Source organism: Phycodurus eques, chromosome 15 (assembly GCF_024500275.1).
Source record: "Phycodurus eques isolate BA_2022a chromosome 15, UOR_Pequ_1.1, whole genome shotgun sequence".
Classification (NCBI taxonomy): Eukaryota; Metazoa; Chordata; class Actinopteri; order Syngnathiformes; family Syngnathidae; genus Phycodurus; species Phycodurus eques.
Window position 1 is genome coordinate 5,965,460 of NC_084539.1, and position 13,300 is coordinate 5,978,759.

Sequence of the window (13,300 nt, forward strand, 5' to 3'; positions counted from 1 at the left end):
TACATCAGTCTGTCAGTCTGTCTGTCAATTGAAGACTCTAAATTGCCCGTGAGTGTGAAAGGGTATTTGTTTATATGTGCCCTGCGATTGGCTGGCGACCAGTTCAGGGTGTAGCCCGCTTCTCGCCGATAGATGGCTGGGATAGGCTCCAGCATACCTGCGACCCTAGTGAGGATAAGCGGTGTAGAAAATGGATGGATGGATGGAGTAGTCCTGATTCATTTTCCTGGTCCTGTCACACATTGGCGAGGCGGACATTGTATATGCCAGTCGTACCCAATAGGCTGTGCAAATGGAAGACTAGTGGCTGATGGCACCGTGCCACAAGACAGAGAACTGGCAGGAACGAGTACTCAGACAGACAACACAAAAATGTTAGCAAAAACAACACGGTTAAAATGATCAGACAATTTGCATACATTTACATGCACGCATTTTGCAATGCAGTCAGTACTCTGTGTTAAATATAAAATATTAAGAAATCTGTGTCCAACAAAGACATTTTCATAATTAGATTATTCAAGTTACACATTGTTATCAAAGGAAGAAAACAAAAAACAACTCCCTCCTCACCACTCAGTGGCAAAGCAAATACTAGAAAACGTTTCCACAACACGTGCAGTATGTGCTGTACTGTGTGTAGTTACAGGATAGATTAAGGAGGTCCTGGATGTGTAGTGATGCTCTTGTTGATGAAAAAAAAAATGTCTCATGTTTTCCAACTAAATTCTCGGGAGAACAAAAGCAAGAGTGTCCACGACTACACACATCATTCGGCATCGTAAATATGAGAAGAAATGTACCCTTTAAATTTCTTTGACGACATTAATTTAATCACTTCTCAATATTTATATATATACTGTCAATTATTACGATAAATATGATTATAGACTTAATGAAAACTAATATGAGCACAAATTACATTCAAAAGCATTAAAGGCAACGTTCAGTTTGCACAGTAATCCATGGGGTCTGATTTAAGGATTAAAAAAAAAAAAAATACAGGATCTCCCTTTCGGCTTTTTTGAAATTCCAGTTTATTGTGATTGATTTCAGCAGATTACCACAAACTACCGCTAGTCATATATAACAACATGTCTTTTGGGGCCCTGGAAGGTCAGAGAGCCTCAGGCAATTGGCTACTGGTCATGTTTTGTAATCCATTCTTGGCATACGCACTTAACCTTTACAAGACAAATACGTCTGTAATCCAGTGTCTGCTACATAGATAATGCCACACTAATGGGGAACAGCAAATAGAACACGAAGCTGCTAAAATTGCAGAACAAAGTTGTGGATCAAGCCAAGAGGGGAAAAGGTAAAGGCAAGGAAATGACCTTGATGACTATTGTGAGGACCTTACATCGGGGGCCCCAACCACAGTACTGGGCCGTAGAGACTGGTATGCAAATAGTAGTCTATGGAGTGCGGTGATGAAGTTCTGCCCCAATTAGCGAAAATACAGTGATTCTGTCTTTATCGCAGCTTGCATGCGCTTTGCTGTTCACAGTGTTTAGTTTATTTTTTTCGACGCAGGGCTCAAGTAGTAGCCACACTTGCCCTGCCACTCGTCACCATGGTAACGAAAGCCGTACTCTGCATTGGCCCACAGTACAGGAGGCGAGGTGAACAGAGCCTTATTTGCATGAGACAGGACCGCCCACTCACAACAGGCTAACTTCAGCATGGTTCACAGACATAATGAGCACCCGTACGTGACTGGTAACCTGTCCAGAGTGCACCATGCCTTTCGCTCAAAGTCACTTGGGATAGCCTCAAGCTCACCTGTGATCATTATAGAAAATGGATGGATGGGAGGATGGAGGTATCCTTTCATATTTTGAAAGACAGTTGTAGCTTCAAATGGAGATACAATACGAAACAATAAAATGTGCATGAAACAGCAACAACGTCTAGAAGTTTGAATTAATAGATACATGAAGGTGCGGTACGGTGGAGTGCTTAACTTCCCTGGGTGGAGTTTGCATGTTCTCGCCTTGCTTGCATGGGTTTTAACCAAGATTCTAAAAACATGTTTCTTTGGTCAATTAAAGACTAAATTGTCCGTAGGTGTGACTGCGAATGTTTCTTTGTCTATATGTGCCTTGTGCTTGGCTGGCAACCCATCCAGGGTGTACCCTGCCTCTCACCCGAAGTCAGATGGCATAGTGCAATTTAGCCGCGACCCTAGTGAGGGATGAATTAAGGTACAGTCATTAATTATAGCACTATGACTACAATTCCAATATTGTGCAATTTATTGTGTGTGGTTATGTGTAGGTTTTGACAGCAACCCCACCACCCAAATGCCAATCATTTGATGCAAAATTGAAGTTGCTCGAAGTTGATTTTCCATCTATCATTTTCATACATACAGTATGATGCGCTTGCTTGTAGACAAAAAGGGGTGCCTTTTCTCTCAACAGGTTTGTTTGAAATGTGACTGAACAAAAGGACCATTCTGGGTTTCTGTGCACGCTTTCACATTCGATTTGTGAACATTAAGCTGCATGCACAGGATTCAAACTGTCTCCACTCCATACTGTCTTATTTTTAATTAGTTTAATGGGTGATTCATAGTATCAAACAATAATAAAGGATGCATGTCATTCATGAGTTACTTTTCAATTCTTAAAATGGGAACAGAAAGCATTATAAACTATCACCAAGCTTCAATTCAGTAGCCCACTGGACTAGTGGGGTTTCGCGCAACTGTAATGCCGAGAACTGCCTGAGGGGGGCAGGGCGGCTCACCAAACAATCTGTACTGCACCCCATCCACCCCCCCACCGCCCCTCAGCCCCCACACACGCGACCCTTCCGCCGATCCCTCTTCCACCCGTGGACCACTGGCTGTCCTACTGTGCCGTCTGCAAGACCTGGCTTAATTTAATTAACGCTGTCAACTTTAAACAAACCCACATATGAGAGAGAGAGAGAGAGAGAGAGAGAGAGAGAGAGAGAGAGAGAGAGAGAGAGAGAGATGACATACAGCGCACACGCACACACACATACACACACACACACACACACACACACACACACACACACACACACACACACATATATATATATATATATATACACACACACACACACACACACACACACACACACACACACACACACACACACTGATTTCTAATCGAGTGTAAAAATATTTCTAATATTTCACTGGACAACACAAATCCCTGGATTCTGTCACTAAATGTATCATTTCAAAGGTCAAATTTAAAGACTTATTACAAAGAGTTAAGACACTTGAGATTTGGGACCTTGCAGATTTGAATATAAAGGTATGGGTAAGGGTAAAGAATGAGCGAATAAAAAAATAAAGTCAATAACAGTGACAAAATGTAGATTTCTGTTGCATTTATTGACATTACTTTCATGAATTCTTGCTGGCCATTTCGCATGCTAATCTATGTTTTGTCCCTTCTTCATTTTCAAAAATGTCTCAGCTCTGATCACCATCAGCGAAGCACACTGAAACAACTATTGCAACGTTCTAATTTTAGCAACTGATGCCTAATTTCCTTTTGATTACAAAGACATCCCACGCTCTCCTCTCGTGTATGACTTTAATTGTTTCTCAAAGTAAATCACTGACTCAGCAAACCAAAATTGACAAACAAGAATGAAGAAAGCGTGCGGAGAAGCACTGGAAAAATAAGCGAACTGAATTAAAATTCAAAGGTAAAAGGCAACCTCCATTGCCCACACAACCTACCAAGCTTTTACCACCAGTAATGTGTGATCGACACATTCTCTTCTATATCAAATATAAAATTCAATGTCTTCACCATAAGAATTGGATTAAGATTAATATTAAGATTAAGATAAAGATTGATTTTAAGATTACCGTGATTGTTTTTAATTCTAGTCACTAAATTTGGGCCATAAATACGTCCACCATGGTAATCTTCAGTGGTCACCGTGCTTAGTCATTTCAGCTTTTATGCACAAACATTTATTAGGATTTCTCACAACAACAAAAAACAATGCACTCTAATTATTAGTAAATATCATTATTTGGATTAAAAAAAAATTGATCTTGCAATAACAACACCAAATAAGCACCAGACTTGATAGTTTTTTTTTAATGTGGCAAAATGTTTTTAGTCAAGCATGTCTGTGGCAAATTCCTTGGTTATGTACACAGACATAATTAATACAAGCACATTTATGCTGGATAATAGGCTAATTGTAACCATAATATAGTGTTGAACATTTTGGGTCAATTTCTCACTAAATTATCATGAGAATATTATGCAATATTGCAAGCTTCTTTACCATTGACATGTTTCTTGAAAAACACATTTGTAACATTCTAGCATTACTCATTGTTTAGATTTCTGTCGTTATACGATCGTACGACAAACTCTATCGGGATTTTAGAAAAAGTGTTCCTCCTAAGAGATAGCGTTGAACCAACAAGGTCGCAGTTCAAACCTTGGCTCGAAAATCAATGGCGCCACAAGCGCAACGTGCCAATGACATGGTGTAGAGATGACAGATGAGACAGAAGCTCTTTCTTACATTCTAAACAGTAACAACGAGCTTCCAGAATATTCCTGTTGTCCAGTCAAGGTTACGAGTGTCGAGTTGTATGGAACCAAATTAGATTAGAGAACAAATAAACAGCGTGTTTCCTTACACAAGAGCAAAAAGCATCAATATGTGAAACAATTTGCGCTTCCGCTGCGCTTTTGCACACACACGCACACACACACACACACACACACACACACAAATGATGTAGGCCCAGAGAGGAAGGAGCGGAGGAAGCAGGGACAAAGCAGGCCGAGGTCACAGAAAGCCGGACTCCTGCTGAGCCAAATAGGCAGCTGACACCATGCGCATTCAGCAGTCGCTAAGTGATGATTAATGAGGTCAGTGTTGGAGAATAAAAATAACTTTACGAGCGAGATTGACGGAGAAAACAAACAAAACACATCTCAACAAGCAAAAATGAGGGGAAATTAAAACTCTGCTTATGCTCAAATAAAACCAATTGTTTTCAGCAGTCACAAGGCCAAATAAAGACGCCTTTAAAATGAGAAACAACAGCAAAGCTCTCTTGACAAAAATCTTGCAGCAGCTCCCTTTAGTTCCAGTAGCGCTACATTTATCAGTCTTGACTCATTTCTTTGAGATTATTTATCTCTTATGAGATTTTCTGCTTGCTTTTCCGCATATAAAAAGTCAAACTGTATGTTTTACCTGCTTAAAACTGCTTACTGTGTCTCGTCTCAAGATTACAAGATGATCTTCCATCATACAAGTAATTGTGGAACAAATCTAAATAAAGCAAGGCATTTGTGGGGCTAATAGCTCAAAAACCTAAACCCACAATGCTTTAAAAACATACAATCACAGAGTCTGTCACTAAAGTAAGTTTCTTTTAAATTAAATCTTAAAGTTATACCTTATTATTTCATTGAAAGATAGTAAGGTGCAGAAAATGGATGGATACATCCATAATTAGAATGTTAAATTTGACACGAATAACAACATTGAACTCGAAGAACAAAAAGCCAACAGCAAAATGCAGTTTGTTGTCCTTACAGTAACTTGTGAAATTAGTGTGTGTTGTGCTTACAGATTATGATTTTAATTTGAGCAACAGAATGTCTTTTTTTTTTTTTAATATAAATGTCCTTTTTTTTTTTTTTTTTAAACCCAACCAATAAAAAGTAGCCCTGTCTCATCATTCAAGTCACCAAAACAGACCTCTGCTGCTCTCTTCCAAAAGCAGCTCAGTGATTATAAACCAACGCATCAGCAGCGACTTGTTTTATAACACAACTGCAAAGCAGCAATAATACTGAGGATTCTTATCACTTACTGAGGACGGCAAGCCTGGAGGGACCTTCCGTACTTTTTTGGTGTGAATTTCTGAAAGGAAGAAAAACAACAACAACATAATAAACAAATAAATGAGGGTTCAACTTCTTTTAAAAGGGCAGTTCTTGTTTGGATTCAATCAATCTGGCAAGGAGGAAAGAGCAAGGGCACTGCCACTGTATTGACAATGGCTGCAAAAAATGGGAGCAAAATAAGATGCGGAAAAATAAAAAAGACAGACTACAAAAAGACTTTTTCTTTCCCCTTTTGCTTTGATAAAAGAAAAAAGAGGTTATGTTTATATTATTTTGTATTACGACTGTGCTTTCTATTCTTTCAAATGGAGCGACGGAGCAGTCCATTAACTGGGAAGGGGAGATTTTGATGGAAAAATGAAAAATTTTGGGGGGGAAATTGGCCCAGGATCATTTGTGTGTGTGTGCGTGTGTGTGTCTGTGCGTGCGTGCAATGTGTGTGTGTGTGTGTGTGTTTTTTTTGTGTCCTATCAAGGCAAACATTACCAAGGGCACACTTTAGCATTATTGTCATGAATGTTTTCCCTTTTTCAAACACCTACCCACAGAATGCCATGGTGGCCTCACAAACACAAGATAATCAATAGTTTGTAAGAAAGAAAGAAAGAAATAAAACACAAACTTTTTTTTTTTTTTTTACTTTCAGTGGGCACATAAACTTAGGTGAGAATGTTTGACATAGCATAATTGACAGGTCATTTACACTGCATTGAAACATTGGAGTGATTTTTTAAAATCATTATTTAGGAAAACTGTAACAGATGAAATCAAATCAAGGAAAATTAGCAACAAAAAAAAAAAGGAAATCATTATTGTCTAAATTATTGCATCACTAAATGTTAACAAAAAAGCCATCAAATCACAAAGTTGGAAAAGACAAAACAAAGGGTTTCAGTTTTTTTTGTTTTTTTTAAATCTTTAAATTAAAAATAGTATATGGCTACCAACTGACTGAGGTAATATCTCAATTGCTGCGGTCAATTGCAGTTGTTAAAAACACTTTAACACCACCCCTTATTTTATTATTTGTTTTTGCTTCATATCTGATTTCTTAATCGAAATGTTCCGGCAATGCATCACTTGCTTCTAATAATAATTTAAAAAAAAATAAAAACCAAATGAATGGGTTATCTAAACACAAAATATTATTCATTCTGAAAAAGAATTGACTAGATACAGACCAATCTTAAAATGCAATGCAATTATGTAAAATTCATTAGAGCACAAGGTATGGCCACCTGAAGGTAACCATAGTGACATAAATTATGCTACACCATTTATGTTGCAGTTGTTTTATATAGATGCAACACTATAATTTGTTACTTTTGTGTGTACAATGCTCATTTATAAAAAAAAAAAAAAAGCACCATCTTACCCATGGAGTCCATATGCAGTGGTCTCCTGCGGGGGTTGCTGCTGTAGTGCTGGTAGTACTGGCTGGGTGGCTTGGTGGGCGATGTGGCACCAGGACTCCCCAAACCCATCTCACCGCCCAATACTGACTGCTCCAGACACATAGTGGGACACAAAGAGAGGGTGTGTTAAACCAACAGTTTTGTATCCAATAAAAAAAAAAAAAAAAGTGTAAATTTCAATCTAAGAATTGTATTACATAAATGCAAAGATATTGACTCATATAAGTTTTATTATCATAGATATTCAGAGGCGGCAGTACCTCATGTTACATTCCCGAAAACTGACAAATTGGAAATTTCTGACCTTTGACTCAGAAAAGTTCACTGGAACTCTGAGTTCATAGTTTTCAGTCAAGCAACAAGCGCGACTGCTCCCCCAGACCCAGAAAAAAGAAATCTGACATAACAGCGATAATATAGTGGTGCCCATCCTAAATTTAAAACATTCATTGAATAAATACATAAACTATATTCATCTGTAAAGGTAATCTGAGACACCTACAACCAGTTTTGCATGAAAGCGCTTTGTACGAAAGTATTTGGCAAAATGCTAAACTTTTTTTTTTTAGGGCTGCCGATTCACCCAGAACACTTTGAATTTGGAAGTTCTGAGTGGAGTGTTTCTGTAGATGGACTGCTTGCTGATGAGATCTCAATCTGCATCCTTCACACTGTTGAGGTTCCCTTGAGCAAGGCATCAAAGCCGCAAACCTCTCTTACCAATGCTGATATTGTTCCCTTGCCCGGATTTTACTCTCAGACATTAAAATAAAGTCATGTAAATGAACACAACTGGAAAATAAATGAAAGGAAACAAAGTCTTGGAAATAATCACGACAATACAATGACAACAATGACAACCCCAGCAACAACGACAACTAATCATAAGATAGTTAAAAATGAACAAAAACCAAAAACTATTGTAAGTAAAAAAAAGACGACATACAGTAGAATATGGATATCTAGAAAAGTAAAAGCACATAACGATAGAAACAAACTAGCATTTGCGAAGCTATTTACAGTACCTCCGTGATTGCAACATCATGCTGCTCAATGGAGAGACTCAGATTCTAACTTGTCCTCTGTGCTGCGCCTCCCTTCGCTAACTGTGACCCTGTTTCACGACTCAAACTTTGCAAACAGCTCTCACATTGTTGCGCTAATCAAGTTCAATCATTCCGCAGCAACAAGTGCCGGCTGGGCTGATCAGTGGAGGAGTGACGCCACAATGAAAAGACAAAATAGGAAGGATGGATGGATGAACGTTTTTTTTTTTTTTTGGTTGAGAGAGGCATAAAAAAGTTAGTGAGGAAGAAAGAGGTGAGAGAGAAGTAACCCCCCTTGCTTCTTCTGTAAATAGACTCTTCCACTACTCAGTTAAATGGTAGATCCCCCCCCCCCCAGCTTTGTCGTCAAGTAATTAGCGTGCAGTGTGTATAAATCAGAGGGTGGAGGACTGTATTTGTGGGGTAGTAGTGGATGTTTTTCAGACTCATCTGAATTCTGATCAGCACATCCGTCCTCTCTGTGGCTGAAAACAAGAGTTAGCTTGGCGCTGGTGGGCCAAGAAAGGCTTTTCTCATGCTAAACAGGGTCTGAGTAGACCAATTACAGGGCCAGCCTCGGCCTCCGTGCCATTCTCCTGCTTAAAACAAAAGGGTCCTTGTCTTAAATAAAGTCAGCCTCACACACAAGAAGGAGTCAGACACAAAAGCACGAACACGCACACACAATCTCAGTCATCTTGCGCCGTGAGACTGTTGTGTGTCATCTGGGGGTAAAAGGGGGTTCCCACTAAAACAAAAAGAGTCTCATTGATTGTGGTGCTTTTCTTTTTTTGCTTTTCCCCTCTTGTACTTGAGCACTGAGCCAGGCCAGACGGTCGCCCTGGCAACTAGACGAGTTGGAGGAGAGACAAAATACCCATCTGTCTGTCTGACTGTCTCTCTTTACCTGCATGTCTCCGTGTCCCTACTTGCAATATACTGTCCTCACTTCATTAATGCCGATGTGGAGTGAAGTGTTAAAAACGTGAAACCAGTCATTTAAAGTTACGACACAGTAACACAGCAACCTTGGGATTCTTTTGACATCAAATTATTTTTTTCCTTGTGCTCCTTCACTGCCACAAAAACGTTTCCGCACTACCCATAATATTAGGTACAGTACATATACAGTATTGGTGCAGAACTGCATTATATTGTACTGATAAATGTTGTGTATGTTTTTAGCCTCCCATATACTGTAGTTACAGTATATGAGTTAGCCAAAATAATGAGTTAGCCAAAATATATCCCTGCAAACACCACTGCAAACTAAATCCAAAACATGAATCATAACAGTACAATTCATCCATCCTCAGTTTTCCCGACCCTCTGAAATCAATTCATAAGTTCAATGAAAACAATACCTGTACTACTTGATAATGTGACATGAACACATGATCAGTAAGTCCTAACCATGCATAAATAATTAAGTCTGCAACTATGGCCACAATTCCTTTTGCGTTAAAGATACATACATAAATACTGTACATGCATTTTCCACCATCACTTAAAACTGTACCCAGGTGTTTTAAAGGTCCCGTGCCATCATTTTTAAAAAATCATAATCTTTGATGTCCTTTAATCGGGTATACAAGATCCTTTGGGTTGGTAATGGCCAAAATATCTTTTTTCAAGCTGTTCTAGTTGGTCTTTTACACGTGGCAGTTGAAACGGTCGAATTTCTCATTATATAGGACACGTAAATAAGCTTTGCTCTGATTGGATCGCTCATCTTCCCCAATTCAAATACGGAAAGCAGATTTTAGTCAGTGTTGCCGGAGTTACCTTGAAAAAGTAACTTAGTTAACATTACTTAATGTTAAAGTAACAGAATGTGATTACAAATGACTGAATTACTTGGCAATACACCCTACGCGCACACAAGTTATAGAAATACATTACCATGAAGCTGGAACTTAAATATGAGTGCATAGCTTGAAGCTACATTAAATGAGCTACTTGGTGCATACTTGACATGCCAAATAAGTACTTAAACATTTAAATAAGCACACCATTCTCAAGTACACTTCTCTACAGATTCTTAACTGGCAGAAATATGAACACATTATGGTCCAAACGTGCCTAAGACACATAATATGAACGAAATGAACATCAAAGAACTTAATTGAAGCTATCGATCACATTCCTGACAGAGCCGAAATAAATTACATAAGCTGAAGGAGTGCGACAAATGAGCACAATCTAAATAACTCAATGAACAGTGTACTCACGGTTATTCATTAATGCATAGTAAACACTGCAGTGCTGTACAGAACCCATGTGGCCAGGTAGCGATCCAGACTAAATTATTAATGATGCATTGCATTGCGTCCTTCACAGGGCAGGTAAACATGACAGTGTAACTCCGTTCATAATGTGGAAATAAAGAACTTAAATATTTAGAACTTTGTAGCCGTTTTTACTAAGGGAAATTAGTGTCGCGACGGTAAAGCCGCGCACGTCACATCAATTTATTTTATGAAACCCTGACTGTGGGTTGTATGATATACAATGTGTCATTACATGGCATGATGTACAATGTCTTTGTGGCTTACCAACTGTGTAAGTTGTTGTTGGTCATTGATGCTTTTTCTTCTGCAAGCTCGAAGAGATTCTGTTTGCCTTGTGCCACTCATAGCTACAATAGTAACGCGCAGTGACTTGAATAAGTCACTTTAATAAGTGAGCTATTTCTATTTTCACGTGTGGAGACAGCACATCATCACCAAGCCACCAAATTATTTCTTGTCAATTAGTGTGCAGAACCATGCATGTGGACCATGATCATGATATTCATGTAAAACATGAATGCCGATTATGCTGGCATGCCAACAGTAAGCAGAAAAATAGTCAATTATGTCATGTTTTGATCTTTAGCATGCCAGCTTAATACGTGTCCAGATCACATCCAAACAGTTGTTCACATGCATTGGAAAAAAAACCGGACTATTGCATTTGTGTTGCTGGAGTTTTTAGAAATTAAGGTAACACAAACAGACTATTTAGTTGGAAATAAAATCCACTCTCACAAATAAGGGGAGAAAAAAAACAAATCCAAATTCATAACTGTAAAAAATAAAAGTTTTTGACATAGAGCTCAGACAATACATTCACTCAATCTGGTATCCTCAAAAACAAAAAGCAATTAGAACCGTGAATGCTCGTAGTTGTTAAATCCCTTTAATTTATGTACACTTAGCATGGTTGTTGTTTTTGTGAGGCAGTCTTTCTCTTTTCCTTTAAAGACGAACAAAATACTCATCTTACTAATTTAAAAGTATATTTCCAGTATTTCACAAATAACATTTGTTGGGAAGAAAAAAAAAAGCCATCCTGCAAGATTTGAATCTCCACTGTTAAAGGTTTGGCCAAAGATCAAATTTAACCCAGTGCATGTAAACTAACCCAATTCATTTGCGCTTATAAATGTTGTCATTGAAAAATGTTTGAGCAACCCTCTTGTTTGACATCCAGTGTTCCAAAATGTTTAGCTGAGATTTGGGATATGCATGAGTGTAACACGCTCATGCATATACAATACACATAATACATACAAAACAGTGGGGTCTGTTTCTTTGAGAGCTTTTTGTGGCCTGCTGTTCACAAAGAAGAAATTAACTAAGATCGATTACCAGGGAGGCTGCGATGGGGCTGCAGACAGACGCACTGAGAGGGACACAGAGGAGTGTCTCTGTCATGACATTCATCAAGACATATGGCTGAATGCAACTTGCAGAGTTCTGTGAAGCTGACCTCCAGTCATTAGGCTTGTCATCTTGCTGAAGGAGTGAGAATACTTGTTTAAGTGGCACCATTATTGTTGGGTTTGGTCAGAGGAATAAAAACTTCCAACAAGAAAGTAGCTGTGGCAGTCTGTTAAGTTTTTGCAACACTTGAAATAATGAATTTCAAGTGAATTTTTGTGATGAATTTTTGTTTTGTTTTGTTTTAAGTACAATGAAAAGGTCTTCCAATTTGACAATTGACAAACATTTCAAATATGCCTCGAACTCATTGGTTCTTAACCTTGTTGGAGATACTCAACCCTGCAAGTTTCATGCACGCATTCACGGAACCCTGCGTAATTGGAAAACTAAAATATGGTTTATTTCAAATTCAAACCGGTATATATTTTATTGGGGCACAAAAGGTTGCACACAAAATTCCAAACCAAGTAAACATGAATTTCAGACCCCCCCCCAAAAAAAAGATATAAGTTATAATTGTTGTGAACTGCACAAAAACCAAAATAACAAGGATGCCTGCACATTGTGCTGCATACAGTTGCACACAACGCCGTACAATCACAACAAGAGAACTGTGAATAACCTTTCATAGGTAAGAATATTTTTTGTCTCTTTTTTGTCAAATGTTCTGTATTCATAGCACATGCTTTGCCGTTGACCAAAAATGTCACCCTTATGAAAATTTTGGGAGAATTTGGCACACTCAAATTTATTTTCAATGTACATGCATTGCCTTTGATGGGACAGTTGCCCCATCCACCATGGCTGCCACGAAGGCATGTCACTTAGCTGGTTGCTATAACGTACTACCGTATCTAGGCTTATATTAATCTCTGTTTATTGCTGTTAGCGCTCTGAAATTAAATCGCCAACCCCTCTGTTATTGGATGCGCCGTCTGACGCTACAGTGACGCTGCTTCTGAGTTGAACGTTTTAAAACATGAGGCGTGGCGCTGCTACGGCAATTACCCACCTTGAGCATCACTGACTTACCGTTCCGTTGTCGCGGCCTCGCAACACAGACACAAAGAATGGGTTCGTTTACGGCGCGCTGCGTCCTGCTAAATACAGTGTGAAAAGACTTTTAAGGACTTAAGCACACACTGTGTGTCTTGTCCTCCACCAACCCCCTGAGACTGACTCGCAGCACTCCTGGGGTTCGATTGAACATATTTTTACAGCCATCACTGTAACGACCCTTAGGTTTGTTC

The 13,300-nt window shown here is 38.8% G+C and overlaps 1 protein-coding gene across 5 annotated transcripts in view; it reads right to left on the bottom strand.

The window, feature by feature from the left end:
* LOC133413359 (transcription factor 4-like) overlaps positions 1-13,300 on the bottom strand; it is a 197,705-nt gene that overhangs the window by 73,162 nt on the left and 111,243 nt on the right. For 4 of the 5 annotated variants that reach the window (XM_061697629.1, XM_061697633.1, XM_061697631.1 and 1 more), the window contains 2 exons: positions 7,258-7,384; positions 5,849-5,898 (listed from right to left, as the gene is read on the bottom strand). In XM_061697629.1, the coding sequence (XP_061553613.1) occupies positions 5,849-5,898; positions 7,258-7,384 (177 nt within the window). Of the gene's footprint in view, positions 1-5,848; positions 5,899-7,257; positions 7,385-8,322; positions 8,396-13,300 lie in introns of those variants that run through there. The other variant, XM_061697632.1, reaches the window with a different exon arrangement.